Source organism: Sander lucioperca, chromosome 4, assembly GCF_008315115.2.
Source record: "Sander lucioperca isolate FBNREF2018 chromosome 4, SLUC_FBN_1.2, whole genome shotgun sequence".
Classification (NCBI taxonomy): Eukaryota; Metazoa; Chordata; class Actinopteri; order Perciformes; family Percidae; genus Sander; species Sander lucioperca.
In genome coordinates, this window is record NC_050176.1 from 470,759 (window position 1) to 491,121 (window position 20,363).

At 42.6% G+C, this 20,363-nt stretch overlaps 1 protein-coding gene across 1 annotated transcript; it reads left to right on the forward strand.

Annotated features, from left to right (window-relative positions):
• Window positions 1-453: 453 nt before the first annotated feature.
• On the forward strand, window positions 454-2,606 carry LOC116045737 (putative claudin-24). Its single transcript, XM_036000622.1, has 2 exons — window positions 454-1,291; window positions 1,427-2,606. The coding sequence occupies exon 1, from the start codon at window positions 594-596 to the stop codon at window positions 1,251-1,253; it is 660 nt and encodes a 219-aa protein (XP_035856515.1). The 5' UTR covers window positions 454-593; the 3' UTR covers window positions 1,254-1,291; window positions 1,427-2,606.
• Window positions 2,607-20,363: the final 17,757 nt, after the last annotated feature.

Below are 20,363 nucleotides of genomic sequence, written 5' to 3' on the forward strand. Positions count from 1 at the left end.
GAGAGAGTTGTGTGGAGCTGATAGTCTTAATTAGCTATGTAGCAACTCATTTGGTAATGGCTTGAATGTAACAGATGTTTAATAAATAAAGCATCTACAAACATTTTTTAGATATTATCAGTACACTCATAATCAAACGTTTATTTTTCAATATCAAATCATTTCTGTGGAAATGTATTCAATAAAATATTTAATGTGGGTGTTACTTAATGCTTTATAAAGCAGTTCGTCCCTCATTACTGAACCAAGCCAGAGAAGACAGCATGTAAAACTTTGTTTTGTATGTTTGTTGCCTGTGACGCTGAGGGGGGGTTCACTTCAAACAGAGAAGTGTGCAGTGATAACATCCTGTCTGCGGTTGAACGACATCCTGCGTGCCTGCGGCCTCACGGCTGCTGAATGAGGCTGTTGTTTGCAGCGCCAGCCAATCACTTTCTCCGGACTGATGGGAAGGAGAGGGATGGGGAAGGGCGTCCGGAGCTGGCAGCCTGCTCAGGATATTCCCTGGAAGGAGTAATGGATGGTGAGGAGTGACAGGGGGGAGGTTGAGAGCGTGACACACTCAGACCCAGACTCTGAGCAGCGCCACTGCCATGGAGCCAAGCATCCAGGCTCTGGAGCTGTTGGGGCTGCTGCTGTGCGGGGGGGCCTGGCTGTGCTCACTGGCCACCACGCTGTTGTCCTGCTGGCTGACGCTGTCCACCGAGCTGCTGACCACCGAGACCTACGAGCTGGGGCTGTGGCAGACCTGCGTGGTGCAGGAGCTGGGCGTGCTGGAATGCCGGCCATATGACGGCCTGCTGGGCCTGCCGGCCGACATCCAGCTGGCCCGCATCCTCATGTGCATGGCGCTGGCCACCGGGCTGCTGGCGCTGCTGCTGGCCATCCCCAGCGTGCACGCCATCAACAGCTGCCACGGCCAGCTGCAGGACCGCCGCTGCAAGAGGGCACTAAAGATGACCGGGGGGGCGCTGAGCGTGGCAGCCGGGATCCTGGGGCTGGTCCCGGTGTCCTACATCGCCCACCTTACGGTCGTACGCTTCTTCGACGAGTCGGTGCCCGAGGTGCTGCCACGCTGGGAGTTCGGGGACGCTCTATTCTGTGGCTGGACGGCGGGAGTTCTTCACCTGGTGGCCGGAACGCTGCTGCTGATTTCCTGTTTGTGTTTGCAGAAGGAAAACTGTAACACATCTGTCCACGTCTCCCCTGGTGAGGGACGATCCCCCATCACGACCAGATCTGTGTACGTCTGAGACCACGTCCCATCAGGGACGCCACCAGTCCACTTCCAAATCTTCTCCAAACATGTTTTATTATGTCACCTGGGTCAGTGGCATCAGAGAATACAGCTGCAACAAAAAGGTTTGCTGAATGAAGAACTCAGAAGTACATTTATAAAGACATTTAGAGAGGAAAAACTTTGTTCAAACAAAGAAAACTTTCCATTTTCATAAAACAAATTCAGGCTTCTGTTGCTCCGAAGTGCAAAAGTGACAACAGAGAATAAAAAGGTTTGTTTTCTCAATGAAGTTCTGAATCACAGTTTTGGAAGCTAGAAAATAAAAGGGTCTATTTTAAGATCATTATTAAACCTTAATGAGTGGTTTTCACAGACAAAACATAGCAAATGTGAATAAAAATAGATTCCAAATGCTGCAAAGATGAATGGATTAGTTATCAACTAAATTAATCTCCAACTAATTGGATAATTGATTAATCAGTTAAATCATTTTTGATGTCAGCTTGTTAAATGTGAATATTTTCTAGTTTCTTTTCTCCTCTGTGACAGTAAACTTTGAGTTGTGGACAAAACGAAACATTTGAGGACTGCACACCTCTTACGAGTCCAACCTGTGAATCAGAACTGCTTTGTGAAAACAAGCCTTTTTATTGGACTGGATTGCTCGTATAGTTACTTTGGGCATTTTTGGAGCATCAAAGAAAATACTGGACATGTTGTTTGTGAGTTTGTTTGTGATGAAGCCCTGTTTTAGTCTGATTTCCCCCAAACCCATCTGGACACTGTTTAGTGTCTGTGGAAACTTTGAGATTTAAAAAGTTTTGTGGGTTTAAACAAAGTTTGCACTCTTTTTAAACATGTTTCAAACTGTTTAAACCTCAAACTTTGGAATAATTTCACATGTGTAACATTTTATATGAGCCCATATCTCAGTTTTTAATCATTCAGATGTTTTTTTTTTCTTTCTGGAACCAAAGAGACAAAACGTGCTGCTGTTTCCTGTTTTATTGCTTCTGTCGCTGCAATAATAACTTCAGCAATAAATCAAATCAACACACACGTCATCTTTTATGTTTTTGTATAAATATCATTTCTGACCTTCAGCAGGAAGAAATGACTATAAGAATGATTATAAAATATGATTACAAGTTATCAGCATTATTTTCACTCAGTCATCAACAGGCTGGAAAATGATTCATAGGTTTAATTTGGAGAAAAATATATCCATCTGCAGTTACACAAAAGGTGGTTACATGATAAAAAAGAGAAGAAGCTGCTTCACCTTCAATCAGTATTATGATTATGATTATGATGGTTTGAATGAGGCTATAGTTCTGATTGTGAATAAATATGCTACAGAATAAAACTAAAGGTCACATAAAACTGACGCCTGCTTGTTTTTTTGGGCTCTGTGTGAAAATGATTTTTGAATGAATGAGTTGATAAATTATTATTTTTTGCCCTGATGTGTTCATCTGAAACATGTTTGAGTATGAAAATGAATCTGCAGACAGAAGTCTAAGCTCTAGCGTCTCATTGGCTCATCTCTGCAGCCGACCAATGAGAGCTGAGAGCTGCCTTTGTTGTAGTGTCACAATCAAGTCATTATATGATAATCTGCCTCCAGCAGCAGCTGGCTCCACATCAGTCACCACGGCGACCGCATCACGTGACTTCGTTACTTAAAGAGTAACTTTGGTTATTCCAACCTGGACCCTACTTTTAACGTGTCTGTGTCTAAGTGACTGATGGGAACAACAATCTTTGAAACTGGTCCAGTATTAAACAAGAACGCTGCAGTTGGCACCACCAGACTCCATTTAAATAAACACTCATTTTATCATCATATAACACACTTTTACATAAGTTTATTTATATTTATATAAGTTGATTTCATCCATCAAACGTTTGTTTGATGGATGAAATGCTGAAAATACCAAATGTCAAGTCCTGAATGAAAAGGAGCGGAGAGAAGATGAATCTTATATAATCTGCCCCTCTTTCACAAAACATACATTAACCCTCTGAGGTCTGAGGGCATTTATAGATATCTTCTTGAATTCTCCTTTTAAGAGTTTTTGCATATAACCTGATCCCTGTGTGTTTCATATCAAAATGTTATGAACAAGCTTTCCGTATAGTGACACCCAAAATTGTTCCAGAGCAATGCGTAAAGAGATGAAGCCAGATCTGTTGTGAACGCCCCAACACATTTCACTGTATTTAGTCAACATATTTGCTTGAATTGTTTTAATTTTTTTTAATTGCCATTCGAAGGCAAAAACAGCACTTTTAGTGGACGGAAACTGTGCCCATTTGTCCACTTACGTTACAGGGCAGCTTGTTTTGTCTCGCTCAATACTGGACCAATGTCAAAAACTGTGGTTCCCATCAGTCAATTAGACACAGAACCATGGGAAAATAGAGTCCAGGTTGAAAAAAAGAAAAAAAGAACCTCTAGAAAAACAACTTATCGAGTGATTAATTGTATTATGTAATTGATTAGAAACATTTTGTCATGATGCCGGCAGGGTTAATGGTCCTCACAGCGCTACATAAACACACTGAGCGACACACTCCCAGAACAAACATGAAAGAGACGCCCGTGCAGGACCTGAAGGCTGCTCTTTAATTACTCTTTTCCTTTTTGGGACAATGGAGCTGCGAGTTACAGACAGGAAGTGTTGTTTCACAGCGGCTCTCATCATGGAGCCAAACAGGGAAACACTGCCACCCTCGGCTCGCTCTGCCAACACTGACAAATGGTCGGCTGATAACAGCTGCTCTGAGGCCTGTACTACGAATCAAGATCAACATGCCCTGGATTTCTTTCAGTTACCCGGCTTCACTGACCCTAACAACCGTGGTCCAGCATAACCTGTGTCACAACGGTGGTTATCAACTAGTTCAATCAACCCAGGGATTCCCAATCCAGCGAAGCACACGTTCACATTAAAGAGGTGGTGTTTGCACAGCGTGACCAATCGCAAACATCTACCAGAGCCACATATTTCACATAAGAAGAGCAACTACCACCCAATATCCAACCTCTCCTTTCTGTCTGTAACCCTGGAACGTATAGTCGCCTCACAACTACAAACCCATCTTCATGCCAATAACCAATTTGAACCTTTCCAATCTGGTTTTCGCCCCCTCCACAGCACAGAAACCGCTCTCCTCAAAGTCCTCAACGACCTCCTCACCTCTGCTGACACCGGTTCCCTCAACATCCTTATCCTCCTCGACCTGAGTGCAGCCTCCGATACTGTGAGCCATAACATCCTGCTCATCAGACTCAAAGACCTCGGTATTGAAGGTACTGCACTCAGCTGGCTCCGCTCCTACCTTTCTAACAGATCCCACTTCATCTCTCTCCATAACCACACCTCTGCCACAGCCACAGTTACTCAAGGTGTTCCCCAAGGCTCCGTACTCGGCGCCCTCCTCTTCATCATCTACATCCTCCCCCTTGGTCAGATACTCCGCCACTTCAACCTGGACTTCCACTGTTACGCCAATGACACCCAGATATACCTCAGCACCAAATCCCCCCACAATCCTCCCCTCTCCCACATCAACTCCTGTCTGTCAGCTATTAAAACCTGGATGCAACACAACTTCCTCAAACTCAACAGCGATAAAACAGAATTCCTCCTCATAGGCTCCAAATCCACACTCAGCAAAATCAATAACCCCACTCTCACCATCGACGGCACCATTGTCTCCCCATCTCCCCAGGCCCGCAACCTTGGCGTGATCTTTGATTCCACCCTCTCCCTTGAGCCCCACATCCGTCATGTCATTAAAACCTCCTTCTTTCACCTCTGCAAGATCGTCAAAATCAGACCCTCTCTCACACCCCCTGCTGCTGAAAGACTCATTCACGCCTTCATCTCCTCCTGACTGGACTACTGCAACTCACTTCTCCTTGGCATCAGCTCTACCAACATCATCCGACTCCAGCTGGTCCAGAACGCAGCCGCCCGCCTCATCACCCGCTCCAAATCCTGGCACCACATCACTCCAGTCCTAAAACAACTCCACTGGCTTCCTATCTCCCACCGGATCACCTACAAAATTCTGGTCCTCACCTACAAAGCCCTCCACCATCTGGCCCCCTCATACCTCACTGACCTCCTCTCCCCGTACCAACCCTCACGGTCCCTCAGATCCACCTCAGCCGGTCTCCTCTGCATCCACAAGTCCAACCTCCACAGTTTTGGGGACAGAGCCTTCTCCAGGGTAGCTCCCAGGCTCTGGAACTCTCTCCCCCAAGAGATCCGATGCTGAGTCCCTCACCATCTTCCAGTCCCGCCTCAAGACCCATCTCTTCACCTCTGCCTATTCATAGCCCCACGCCCCCTCCCTTCTCATCTATGCCTGAATCTTGTTTTGTTTTGCTTTGTTTTGCTTTGTTTTGTTTTGTTGTGCATTGTTTTTATTATCTACCTGCCCTGTAAAGCGACTTTGAGTTTGTGAAAGCAAAAAGCGGAACATCATTTTCCATAATGAAAACACAGTTTGTAGCTTTAATTTCACATGAAATCCTGTCTATTTGTTTTGCTTTTTAATGTTTAATGAAGGATATTTACACTTTTGTAAAAACTAATTTTCTCTATTTACTTATTTTATCTGATTTAAGAAATGTATTTAAAGTACTAAACCAATTCAGGTTTAGTACTTTAAATACATTTCTTAAATCAGATAAAATATAATAATTGCACATTTGTCTTTTTTATTAAACTGTTTAACAGTTTAATAACAAAGATAAATGTACAATTATGATACATTTGCAAATGGTCTTTGTATGTGCAAACTAATATTTTATATAGTTATTCATAAACTGTGTTTGCATGCAGTTAAAATATATATATATATATATACTATATATATATTTTGATTAAGGCAATACTCCGAATTCTCAAACGCCTTGCCCGGGAGTTCTCATAACCCGGTTAACAGACCTAGAGAACTCCTACAGTAACCGGGGTATTCCTTCATGCATACACCTTAACCTAAGGAAGATCGGGTTATGCGCCTGCACATGCTCTGTAGGTAGAATCCGGCAGCGCTGTGAGCGGAGATACAAATCGTTGCTGTGATACCACAAAACAGCGTTACCCGAATCAGCAGCGAGGCAGCTGCAGCACCGAGCCTACGTGCTGGTGCTGCTTGATCTCAGCGCAGCCTTCCATACTGTTGATCACCGCATCAGGGTTCGGTTCTGGGACCGATTTTATTCTCCCTTTATACGTATACTCCTCCTTGGACACATTATGAGCAAATTTAAAGGTATTTCATATCACTGCTATGCGTTTGACATTCAATTGTATTTTTCTTTTAAACCTGACCAGATTGATAATTTAAATGTTTTACAGGAGTGTCTGTCTGCTATAATAAAGGACTGGATGGCCAGTAACTGTCTTCAGTTAAATGCCGACAAAACTGAGGTTCTGAATTTTGCTGCGGAAAGCATTGTCTCCACGGTGGCTAGCAGTATTGGGTTGCTGAACTCCAACGTGCGTTTTAGACTGAGAAATCTTGGTGTGACTTTAGATCAGGTTACGAGTCCTTAAGTCCTTAACATTTGTTTTTTTCCACCTCATTGCAAAACTCAGGCGTGTTGTATCCTACGCTGAGTTAGAAATGATTCTACATGCATTTGTTTCCTCGCGTTTGGATTACTGTAATTCTCTTTTTACTTGCCTCAGTAAATCATCTGTAGATCGTTTACAATTGGTCCAGAATGCTGCTGCTAGGCTGCTGACAAGGTCAGGGAGGGCATGTCACATTACCCCTATCCTGGCTTCTTTGCACTGGCTACCGGTTAAATTCAGGATCCAGTTTAAGATTCTTGTAATTATGTACAGAGCCATCAGTGGTCAGGCACCGGCCTACATTAGTGATCTGCTGCAGCCTGATGTTGTCAGCAGATGATCAGGGCTTACTGGCTGTTCCTCATACTAAGCTGAAAACTAAAGGTGACAGAACTTTTGAAACAATGGCTCCTAGACTGTGGAACGCTTTGCCTTATGATTTGAGAGCAGCAGCCTCTGTTGATATTTTTTAAAAGCAGCTAAAGACAAAGTCAGGCGTTCGTTTAGCCACATTGTTGACTGTACTACGATGTATTTTATGTCTTTGTGATTTGTTATGATTTACTGTTATTGAGTATGACTTGTATTGATCATCGATTAATTTAAATGTATTTATTTATTTGGCCTGTGAGGTACTTATTGGCTCTGTCTGTGATAATTGCTATATAAATAAACTTTACTTACTTACTTACTTACGGTCCATCTGCTACACTTCCCGCAGACAGCAGCGAACGCTGGGAGATGGCTCAACAGATTGTCTGGGGCTGTCAACGCTGTGTCTCGGCAAAGAAGTGGAGGGATAGAACAGTCGCTGTGGCCACTGTTAGTTTGCTAATTCCACCCAACATGCCTTCATGCGACACTGGTTAAGGTTACAGATAATGGCTGAGATGTCACTAGTCTGGCATAGCCAGACTAGTGACATCTGCAGAGGGTCTGGCTAGTCCACATAGCATTCAGGGATGGGAGAAAAACGTGCTCTGGTTAATTGGCAATTCTTTAAACCAATCACAATCATCTTGGGCGGTGCTAAAGCACCGGATGGAGCCTCGGGAAGGAACTTGTTTTGGTGGAACAAGTGTACGTTCAAAAGTAGTTTTAGTCGTGCAACAGAAAACTCAGATTGGACAGATAGTCTAGCTAGCTGTCTGGATTTACCCTGCAGAGATCTGAGGAGCAGTTAACCATAGTCCTCATAAATCCACCGGAGTTTAGATTTTCCGTCAACACTGGCGCAATCCCGGAAATGAAATGCGTAAATATAGATCTACTCATGTAAAGTATCTTGAACATATGTACAGTACTTGTTCATTAGATGATTTATTCAGCATCATCTCAGCCTGAAGACGACTTTAGGAAACCATCTTTTAGACTTTCTGTCACCTGTTTTCAAAATGTCTCTATCGCATATCAACATAAACACAGACATGAAGGGGTTCATCCTGGGAGTTCAGCCAGGAGTTGGCTGCACGATCAATAATCACTTACTGATTATGCCACTCACATGAATCACTTACATCTGCTCCTTTCTACTTTACTCCACTCCATCTCAGAGGGAAAGCTTGTACTTTGTACTGCACTCCATTAGTCTGACAGCGTAAGATACTTTACAGATGACAGTTCTTCATCCCCTTCCTGTCCAGTGAAAACCATGTATCTGCAGATGTGTTGATTTTGAATGTTTGTGATAAACTGAAGGATGTAGTGTTTCTTTATGTGATGAGAAAATCCTCCTCCTTCCGAAGCTAAATAAAGTCTTTAAAAGGCCTCCTGGATCAGCTGGGAAATGCATCGCCACAAAGCTGAAAACAGGCTGTTTACAAAAGCCTTCACTTGTTGTGGTGTAACTGTGTGTGTGTGTGTGTGTGTGTGTGTGTGTGTGTGTGTGTGTGTGTGTGTGTGTGTGTGTATTGTTCCCTGGGAAACAGAGTGTGGACCAGAGCTCCCAGCATTGTAAAAGTCGGGAACAAAAGAGTCTGTTTTCATCTGAGTCCAACAGCAGCAGAAGACAGGAAGTCATTGAGAGTCAGATGGGACGGTGTGTGTGTGTGTGTGTGTGTGTGTGTGTGTAAGGGGGGGGAGGATTTTATGTTTCAGACTTAAAAAATAGAGACCAGAGAAATGTCTCCATTGGCTCTAAAAATGCAAAGCAACCACAAAGAGACACAAAGAGACATAAAAATTCATAATGTCAATACATGTATATGCATTTGTATTTTACTATTTGGTACTTTTAATGGCATAATAACTTGTTCATCAAGTCATTTAGTTATTTTTGTATTGGCAGGGACCTGAGCCCAGCTGTGAAGTTTGGTACAATTTGGACATTTTGGACATTTTCAAATTTAAGATGTGAGAAGGCTTGCTGGTCTGCTTCTTAATAAGTTCCTCATCATTTATAAAGGTTTCCTGGAGAAACCAATTAAAGGAAACTTATTATTTTAGTGAGTTGTGTTGCGTTTGAAAGCAGTTGTTGAGTTCAAGAGGAACTTCTTTGAAGAGAAACCATTTAAAAACATGAAGCTGCAGATCTTCCTCTACTCGTCATTAGAAATCATGTGGCGCCGTCTGCTGGTGCAGCAGTAGACTGCATGGTGTCTGAATGAAAAGCCAGATTTTACTGACTTTATATACTGCTGCACTGTGAGTGATTGGTGTCAATTTACAGCAGGATTTAACAGTATTAACCTGTTATTGTTGAATACTAAAGAGAATCTGTTAAATAACGCTCTTTTGACAGTTTTACAACAGAACTATTATGTATTCCTAAAATACAGCACTACTACTACTGCTAATCAACCATCCAGATGCTCTTATGTCACAGTCTCATGCAGTATTTTTTGTATTTTGGTAAGATTTAGATTTATTTATTTATTTGATTATGACAATGCATATAATCAACATTTCTGTAAATGTGCCAGTGTTAGCCAGATGGCTAATTTTCAACTGTAGTCCTAGTTACCTAGCATTTTTTATAGCTTTTTGTGGTGGGAGGAAACCGGAGCACCTGGAGGAAACCCATGCAAAACACAGGGAGAACATGCAAACTCCACATAGAAAGGCCCTGCCCAGACCGGGGATCCAACTCTGCAGTGCCTACTTGCTGTGAGGCAGACGTGCTAACCACTGAGCCACTGTGCTGCTGACTTCACCTGAACTGCACATGTAGAGCAGGATCTGTTCTTTTCTACATCCATCCACAATGTCTCAGCAGGGGTGGGTCTAGAGGGGGGGCCCGTCCCCCCTCTCCCCTCCCCCCTAAAATATGATTGGCCCCCCATTGTTGTGTCCCCAATCTATTGGGCTAGAGTGCAGTCAATCTGACAAATGTGATTTCCATTGGATCAGAGTACTGTCACTTTGCTGCCTGTTCTGTAAATCGCTGCCTTTCCATTTGGTAAATGGATATACACTTTGAACACACATTGTATGGAAACTGTGTACTTTGTTAAAGTGCCCATATTATGAAAAAAACACTTTTTCTGGGATTTGGGGTGTTCTTTTGTGTCTCTGGTGCTTCCACACAAACTTTGAAAAAAATCCATCCATGCTGTTTAGAGTGAGATACGGTTTCTGAATGTGTCCTGCCTTCAGTCTCTGGGTGAGCTGTTCAAAATCGGCACGGCTTGTGACGTCACAAGCCGAAACGAGCTGGCTAACCGCAACCATTAGCTCGTAGCGGTAGCGTTAGCATGCTAATGCTAACGCTAGCATGCTACCTCATTCTCAATAGCAAAGCACTGCTACAACACACACAAGTTCACCATAATCTACAAAACAACTACTTACATGTGCGCCCTCATTTAGAAGTCTCCCAGCTAATCCTGCCTTGTAACTGACTGAAGTTGTAGAAACCTTTCTTTTACTGCCTATGGAGCTAGCTAGCTGACATGATCTACATCTGAGCATGTGCGAGTGCAATCAAAGATAGTACAGAAGAAGAAGAAAAGAGGTCTCACTCTGTAGCTAAAACAGAGACAGGTGAAAAGAGAATCTGCAGCAGTGAGAGAGAGCGGTGCAGTATAACAAAAATATGGTGTTTTTTGAAAATTAAACCATGTAAACATATTCTGGTATAACCTTAAAATACAATTATGAACCTGAAAATGAGCATAATATGGGTGCTTTAAAATTCTGAGGCCAGTTTAGAAGTAGAAACATATTGAACTCACTGTAGAGCACTCGTTGCTGTAAGAAATAAATTGCGTATTGCACTTTATTTTTGTTCTGTTTTCCTATTATCTGAAAACTGTGTACAGCACGGTTTTCTTTGTTGAGTTTTTTTTGAGTTGAGTGTTTGAGTTTGAGGCAAGTTTATTAAAAGTGTATTGCACTTTACTGTTTATACGGTTCTGTGAAAAAAATCTTCCCAGCCCTTGTCACATCACCAATTAATGTTTCCATGATGACTATCCAAATTTTTTCCTCAAGAGTCCATTGAAAATGTGTATTGTATTTGGATACACAATTTGTTGAAAATAAAGTTAAATACAGTATTTCCTATATTTCTAAGCAGATTGTCTATGCCGTATTCTGATAAAATTCCCTGGGCCCCCCCTGAGTGTCATCCCTCCATCGCCATCTTCCAATACTTGGACTTCTGCATTTTTTGGCATTTTGAGAGAGAAGGCTGAGTCTCAGGTTTTAGTTAGCACTAGTTTAACATGCAGTTGTTCTGTGTGTGAAGTTTCCAACTTATATTAAAATAAATGCTATTTGCTATGTGGAACTGGTTCACCAACCACAGTAACTTCACAGTTGTATACTTGGCCCCTTACTTCCCATTTCTTAATCCGATTGAGGAATTCTTTTCAGCTTGGCATTGGAAAGTGTACGACAGCCAACCACATGCCTGCATGCCTGTTCTGCAAGCAATGCAAGGCCATAGTTCCCCGGTTTCCTGGCCAGGGTTGATATTGTCTGTGATGTGAATGAGGTGATGTTTGATGGGGGCAGACACCATCACCACATTTAAGAGTAAACAAAGCTGTCCTCTTTGATAAAGCTTATAGTTATATATAGCCCCCGCCCCCCAAACATTTTTTTTATTATAACAACATAAGTGTAACAAATGTTTCACACTTAAGAGAATCCAGTTATTTAACTATTGCAATTACAACAGGAAACACACTTTAAGGTGCACAATCTCCACCTCCAACATTGCCAAAAGACAATGAACACAATTCTGCACAAAATATGACAGTATAGGTTATGAGAACTTAAAATAAATATACACTATATACATAAATGTGCCAAAAATATATACAAGGGAGGGATAAGAGGGCAGAGGTAGGATGGAGAGGGAACTGGGAGCAAGGGTAGGATGACGAGGGCAGATAGGATGGTGAGGGGACTGGGAGCAAGGGTAGGATGGCAAAGGCAGTCAATGGCAAGGGTACTCAGGGGAGCTATAACCGGGGAGCCGAGGGAGAGACACTGGGGCTGGGGAGCAGGGGAAGCGAGGAGAGACAGGATACTCTGGGGACCGCGGGGGAGCCGTAGCCGAGGAGCCGAGGGAGAGACACTAGGGATGGAGAGCAGAGGAAATGAAGAGGGGAAGACTGGAGCGGAGGCAGGGTGGAGCAGGGAGCCGGGAGAGGGGAACCGAATGGTGAAGCCAGCTGACTGGAGGCGGGAGCGAGGTGTGGAGCTGATGACTGTGGAGAGAAACACAAGGAGAGGTAAGGACAGGCACAGGATAACAACAGGTAAGTCTACAACTATTTGAAGGGACAGCTTATAGCAAGTGTCACCAGTATGGCGGCGACAACGATCCAGCGACGATAGTGAGTGGAGCCGGTGTTGAAATACTGAGCTTGATTGTAGATGACAGGCAGGTGTGCGTGGCAGGAGAGCGGTGATGTCGGAATGATGAACAGGTGTGCGTAGTCAGCTGGCAGTAGCAGGCAGGAGGAGGGGAAAACACAAGAGGCACAGAGGCAGGTCCAACAGAAACACACAAAATAACTAGAGAACTGGAAACAAAAACCCCAAACCACAACACCTTGTGCTTTAATTTGAAGAGGTCTATCATGAGTTTCTTTCTGCCAATGCAGATAGAAAAGCTACAATTCTCGTTAAGAACGTGAAGCAGGGAACCTGTGGCTGCAGGGGGGGGGCGCCGATTTGCTAATTCCCACACAATGAAACAATCATTGACATATATATAATAGATAACAGAAAACTGCTTTGCTGCGCAGAGGACTTTTTTTTTTTATATCTTTTTTTTAAGTTCTCGTGCCGCCCCCCATGTGACATGAAAAAATGCTGCCCCGGGCGCAGGGCATGAAGTTAACTTTTTTGACCACCAGCCATTGTGGCAGGTGGATTTTTAAATCCACCTGCTACAGGGACTTTTTACTAGCCAGTTTTTTTTTTGTGTCATAAAGGTGAAAAACAGGAAATGCTGTGTCTCTATGATCCTATCCTGTCCTATTGATGGTAGCCTACTCGTGGACATTGCGCCGTCATTACGTGCTGTAGTATGGGGGCCCGCCTTGATAATCCTGCATAGGGGCCAGGTGTTGGCTCGTTATGCCACTGCATATAAGAGATGAGATGACTGACAAAATCAGGAGTAGCCTACGCGCACCACAACAACAACAAAACACTGGTGAATGTGCACCATAACAAGAATTTTTTTTGTATAGTTCTTAAAAATAAAAAAATAAATTTAAAGGAAACTTGTTTTGGGGAGAATAATACTTATTACTATTAATTCATTACTTTGGGCTGAGATTTCCTAGGAACCTTACCAAAAAGGCTCAGGATGCTGCAAATGTTGGTATAATATGAAAAAGGCTGGTGGCTTTAAGACACAAAATAAGAATGTATTGAATGAATCAAATATGAACATATCTGTCATTGTCAGTGGCTTGTTAATATTTACATTGTTAATTTCCTTTAATTTAATAATTTAATTTAATAATGTTAATTTCCTATCCTGGCCTGGGACACACATTCATACGGTTTAATAAAGTACTTATTTAACTTATCATTGCACTTACAATAACGAGAGTAGTTGTCCTCAATTTAGGTCATCCTGTAGGTCTCATCTGCGTTTTTTCCTGCATCCACCGTGTGCGTTTGTGTGTGTCTGTGCGTGTGTTTGCGTTTGCGTTTGTGTGTGTGTGTGTGTGTGTGTGTGTCAGTCGCGGGGGAAACGGAGCAGCCCCACCCGCTGCAGAGAGCCGACAGTACTGAAACAGCAGCAGCTTCAGTGACATACATTTATGTTAAAATGTATACATGTGACGGTCTGAAATGTTTTGCACGGTCTTTCGATGTACGTTTTGTTGGTAAATGTGAGATGTTCGAATCACACACACGTCTCGTCTTCATATCAGAAACTAGGAAATTAACTTTACCCGTTCTCACTCCCGCTTGGTCAGTGGCTGCACGTGGGATGCTGGGATTGTGTGAGTAATGAAAATGCGATAGGGGGCCCCGGCTATCAATCAATGTCTTCCAGTGATGCGGGCCCCTGATTGGACCAGGCCCGTAAGCAACGGCGTACCCTGCTCACCGATAGTTAGGTGTCTGAATCACTCAATTCTCATTGGCTACCCGCCAACGTGGCAGGTAGATTGACAGTTTCACCCGCCAATCATCATGGATCAAATCCATGCTTTTTGGTCTAAACGTTATGACGTTTAGACCAAAAAGCATGGATTTCAAGCTAAACTAGCTTGACACCACCCACCAAGAGCCTGGGTCTGACCGAGGTTTCTCCCTAAAAGGAAGTTTTTCCTCACCACTCAAGGTTTCTGCCTAAAATGCTTGCTCTTGGGGGAATTAGTGGAATTGTTGGGTCTTTGTAAATTATTGTGTGTGTCTAGACCTACTCTCTGTAAAGTGTCTTGATATAACTTAAGATTTGATACTATAAATAAAATTGAATTGAATGTTTCCAGACCCTAACAGAAGGTGGGATCCATAAACCATCCACCCCATCCTTTACAAAGACATTTTTGTTTTCCATTGCACTGTAACTTTACTGCAATTATTTGTATTGTTTTTGTATTGTTTGTTTACAGAAACACATTGTATTGATTACTGTACTGTAATTCTACTTTTCTTTGTGTTTTTGTTGTAAAAACCTGCTATGGGAAAAAAATCAAATCAAATCAACTGTACACATTTAGCTACTTGAATCTGTCATTGTACAGTAGGGAGAGAGAGAAATACAGCTTACTTTATGATTGTTTCGCAGTGATTACGTTCTAAAGCACAAATATATAACCATCAAACACTTCTCAGATAATTTTGTGCAGAGGGATTTCTCCTCCTTCATTCATAGCAGCTGGACAAGGAAGTAGGTTACTCTAGTTGAAAAAAACTCTTAAATGCTGATGGTGTTGGTTCACTGAACATCTGATGTGATGTGCACATTTAAACACAGGATCGAGTGCCGTTCCAAGGTTTTATTGTTGTCAATGCAGGGAAAAGGTTTACACTGGTGAATAATGAATGGTGGATGGATGAATGAATGGATGGATGATTTTGTCTAAACAAATAATTATATAAAGAAAATGTCACAGATCTAAATAGCCTTGAACAATCAATCATAACAAATTAGGTTGGATTCAGCTTGACTTACATCAGTAATGCATCCACAGTCTGCATTGCATCCAAAATCTGTACTTGGTTTTTCTCTTAACTTTAAACAGGATTTCACTCTGCAATCTAACATAAACCAAACAATATACATCAAACTGTCAAACATAACATTCAATGTGACCAAACATAAGTGTTATACAATGAAAAAGTCCATTAGACTCACATCACTCCTCTCTTTGTTCTGCCTGCTTTGTTTGGAGGGAAAAGGAGTGTCACAGGCCTGAAGGGTGGAGTTATATAAGCTTGGAAAGGGGCGTGGTTCAGTGGTGATTGACAGTCCATGAATGAGGCAGGTCAGGTGGAAACTTGATATTTAACACTAGTATTAGTCTATATCCACGATGTTCCACTTCCAGGATTGCTCCGTTACCGCCGGAAATTCCGCCAGATGTCACTCTTTTCGGCCGGATGTCCGTTACCTTCCTCTTCCTTTGTGTTGGCGTTCTAACCTCCGGTGGATTTCTGAGGACTATGGTTAACTGCGCCTCAGATCTCTTCAGGGTAAATCCAGACAGCTAGCTAGACTATCTGTCCGATCTGAGTTTTCTGTTGCACGACTAAAACAACTTTTTAACGTACACATGTTCCACCAAAACAAGTTCTTCCAGAGGCTATTTTGCAGAGGCACCGTTGCTCTGTCCGGCACTTAGACGCCAAGACGTTTGTGATTGGTTTAAAGAAATGCCAATAACCAGTGCACTTTTTCCTCCGCAGCGATGTGGAGGAAGGTCTGGCAAAGCCAGACTACTCTTGTATCGATTTATGACAATTTTAAGACAAGGGGAGAACCTTTCTCTTTGTTTGATTTCAATAAAAGTAAAGTTGGGCTTTGCTGTTGGCTTCACAACTCTTTTTACGGGTGTCTCGTACCAAAGAGAGGGAGTAAGAGCGGCGGTGCCAGTAGAATTAAACAAAACATATTTTCATAGGTTTATGTTCTTACACTGCGTGTCAAAAAGGCAGACTAGTGAACATCCAGGCACCCACTGCCAGCAGACTGTTGGGAAATGAATTGAACCGCTTCGCTCTGCTGTTGTTGAAGCTGCCTGTGAACATCCCAGTTGTATACTGTCTATGGTGAAACCCCAGCGTGAAGCACAGTTAGACAACATTTATGTTGTTGTTTTTTGTGTGCGGTGACCTGTGAAGGCTGCCCCACTGTCATTTCCAACCAAGATATCATTTATTTTAGTTACCCAGCTTCACCTAACCTAACTACCGCGGTCCCGCATAACCTGTGTCACGACAGTGGTTATCAACTAGTTCAATCAACCCAGGGTTTCCCAATCCAGCGACGTGCGCGTTCACATAAAAGAGGTAGTATTTGCACAGCATGACCAATCGCAAACATCTACCAGAGCCGCATATTTTACATAAGAAGAGCAAACTATAATTCTACATAAATATGAAGAACACAGACACGGTTTTACAGGCAAAACGCAATACAGTCGCTGCTTCCTAAAACAGGAAGGAAAGCTGACAAAAAAAGCTGATGCTGTTATGAGTAAATCACAACGCTTATCAATATCACTTCCCCATTAGTCAGGCATAAGATCTGACCATGATTACACTTGTCCTTTCCATAAACTGTCACTGCTTTAGCCTATTATATTATCAGTTGCAACCCTGGCAGTGGTAAGCAATCGTGAGAGAAAATAAAAAGTATAAAAACGTAATTCAAACCGATGTGCGTGTTGGCAACGCACGGCTCAAGAAGCCGACAAATAGCCTATATGTAATTCCCTCCGCTGAAAATCTATATCTTTCATAAAAATACCCATTGGGGAATGTTAACGGGGTTGTCGGTCTCTAAATGTTTTAACTTTTATGAGCGCACCTCTCCGCGCACCGAGCTCCACCGGATCTCCTAAGAATGGTGACGCCGGTATCAATCGAGTATTGATTGGTCAGTAGCGGTGCTTTTACACCGGTTGATCTCTAATCTCCAACATAACCTGCTTCCGAGCAGGTTTGGTGTTCAGCATAAGTTACCACGCCATTTTCAACCCGGTAACAAGTGATCCACCGTCGTGATACACAAAACCCTGGGTTGAACCTGAAGTTACCTTGTTAACGCCAAATCTTGCTTTGTAGTACAGGCCTCAGGTCCCTTCTCCTACCCTGATCAAATCCACCTCCCTACCTGGGTCGCAAAGCCCAGTAGACGGAGGAGGGTTACCCCATTCAGACACAAAATCTACCTGGTATAACCCTGGTACAGCCCGCGGTGTGAAAGGGCTATAACTTGGCTTGTGTGAAGAGTTTTAACACAATGAGCCACATGTCGCAACAAATGTAAAATAACCGTGGATGAAGATGAGGCATCAGTTAAATCCATTCAAGTTTGTCTTTCACTGAATGGAAGATATGTGGGAGTTTCTGGAGGAAATGGTGGTCGCTCTCCTCTCTCCTCACTCCTTGTCTCTCCTCCTCTCTCCTTCTCTCTCCTCTCTCCTCTTCTCTCTCCTTTTGTCCTCTTTCCTTCTCTCCTTCTGTCCTCTCTCCTCTCTCTCTCTCTCTGAGTGAATGGCGGATTGAGTGTGGAGAGTGTGGATTGTGCTGATTTGTTTCAGCGTGTGTGAGTTTATCCTACTCTTTTTTTCTTTATTTTTGGTGTGTATGTGTTTATTTTTTTAGTTTTTATTTATTTTATATTTATTAGTTAGGGGTGTGTTTAGTGTTTTGGTGTGTTGGTGGTGGTGTGACTGGCAGCATGCTTTTGTTTGGCACAATGCCGGTGGCAGAAGCCGTATAGATAAAAACTCATTGGTGCATTGCTGCGTTCCAAGGTAATATGATCAATGACACCGAAATGATTAAGGTATAGTGTCTTCCACTAAACTAATAAGACTGTGCTAAGCTAATATAATTACAGTTTTTCTCAATTGCTAAAACACAATTTCTGAAACCTTGCTCCATTTTCTAAAACATTAAACACAAAACCTCGGACTCCTCTTGCAAAATGAAACTTTCGCCTTAAAACAGTTTTACCTGTGTTCAAAATCAAACACTGCTCTCAAATCATAAACAAAGTGATCAAAATGATATACACTATCAAGCAGTCAGTAAACAATACACCAAAAAATAGAAAACACATTGTTCAAAACATAGTTCTCAGGGAGAAGTACATTTTTAATCTCAAAACAAATTTCATATTTTTCCGTCATTGTATTTAGATGAACGAAAACATCAAACTATCATAGTAGCTCAAAATTGATCAGAAATTACTACTCTGCTTTGCTCTTTGCAATTTTTTTTGTTCTTCCTCCTCCTTGTACCCCTATTTTTACAGTACTGTACCCTGCATCTCACAAACTTGTCCTTTGTCTCTGTGATACTGTAATTCTTGTTCTCTGTTGATATAAACCTGCAACCAGTCAAAATCTATTGAGCTGTTAGAGTAACAAATGGAAAGCACAATGTTCAACGCCATACAATGTGTTCATTGTACAGTATACAGCCTACAATACACTGTACTACAGTATACAATACTTAAATACAAAAATCAACAAAGGAGTAAACATGTGATCAATGTGCTTCTTCTTGTCTTTGGGCTGGGTCAGGCCAGAGCACTTCATCGACATCACAAGCAATATTGTCCCTGAGGCAACGGGGGAAGAAGCCTCTTGTGTGCCGTATCCAGCCCTGACACCTTGCATACGCACTCGTCCTCGTCCTCTCACATTGTTTCTTCTATCCATTCTCAGACTTTCTCCTTCCCACCTTCAACAACCTGTTTGCTCTCTGAACTGGCTTTATTGGTATAAGTGAAATCAATTTTGTGTTCAATCAATGACATGTGTTCTCTATTTGTATTTGATTGTTGCCACTTGTGTTTACCAGTATGGATGACATGAGCATTAGAGTGCAGAATGTGTTTTGAGAATGAGAATTTAGAGATTTGCTGAAAAGTCTAAGTGAGATCTGCAAATTGTGTTTTACCATGTGAAATGGTTTAAGGTATGGACAACAGACTGCACAATTAGCTAAATGAGTTCAGGCAACTGAGACCTTTGTTCAGCCAATGGGTTTTAGTGTTTTAGCAATTGAGAAAAATTGTAATAGTCAGTTAGAAATATTATCTTTTCATATAACATGAAATTAGGCTTATTCGAGACGAGCCAGGTCTGCGCAGAATCGATCACTGGTGATCGCCGCTCAATGCATGGCGATTAGATTTGCGTCCGACTTGATCCCGACTCGCTCTGACATCATACACACGTGGGCAACCTCACGAGATCAGGGCAGCCGCAGGTTTGAGACGCAGGCAGCGCAGTTGCTTTTCACCAACTGCAAGACCCAGGCGGACCCAGGGCATGCTGGGAAACGCCTGCCTCTCAGTTGATCTAACAGCTGATTGGTTCAGAATCGACTCAACATGATAACATTTTATATAAACTTTTTTATTGATTTTGAATTGGAAGGATTTTAACTGCTATTTGTCTGATTTAAAGGCTTATTTTGTACAGAACTGGGCTGATAGTTACATTTAGAAGTCAGAGAGACTAAATCTGTTCAGGTTACGGATCATCTACAGTGCAACAGATCGCCTATAGAGCATTTTGACAGCTACTCTGTCTTAATAAAAACAACTGGAGGCTGTATACAAGCTGATTTATCGCTCTGATAACATTTTATTAAATCGGAATCGGACATAACAGGATGTGAGTGTTTCTGTGACTTCCTGTTCAGCCTGAAGGCTGCTGGAGACGGCTGAAAACTGTCCGACTTGACCGCAGCTTGTTGTCTCCGCCCCCGGCCACTTTACAGGCGAGGCGCAGTTTATCTCGAACGAACCTAATGTGTGACTTCCTGTCTATGCTTTGAAGGCTGCTGGAAACTGTTTGCCGCGGCTGTTTGTCTCCTCCCCCGGCTGCTGCCGCTTGCTAAGCCTAGGAGGCGGTTCC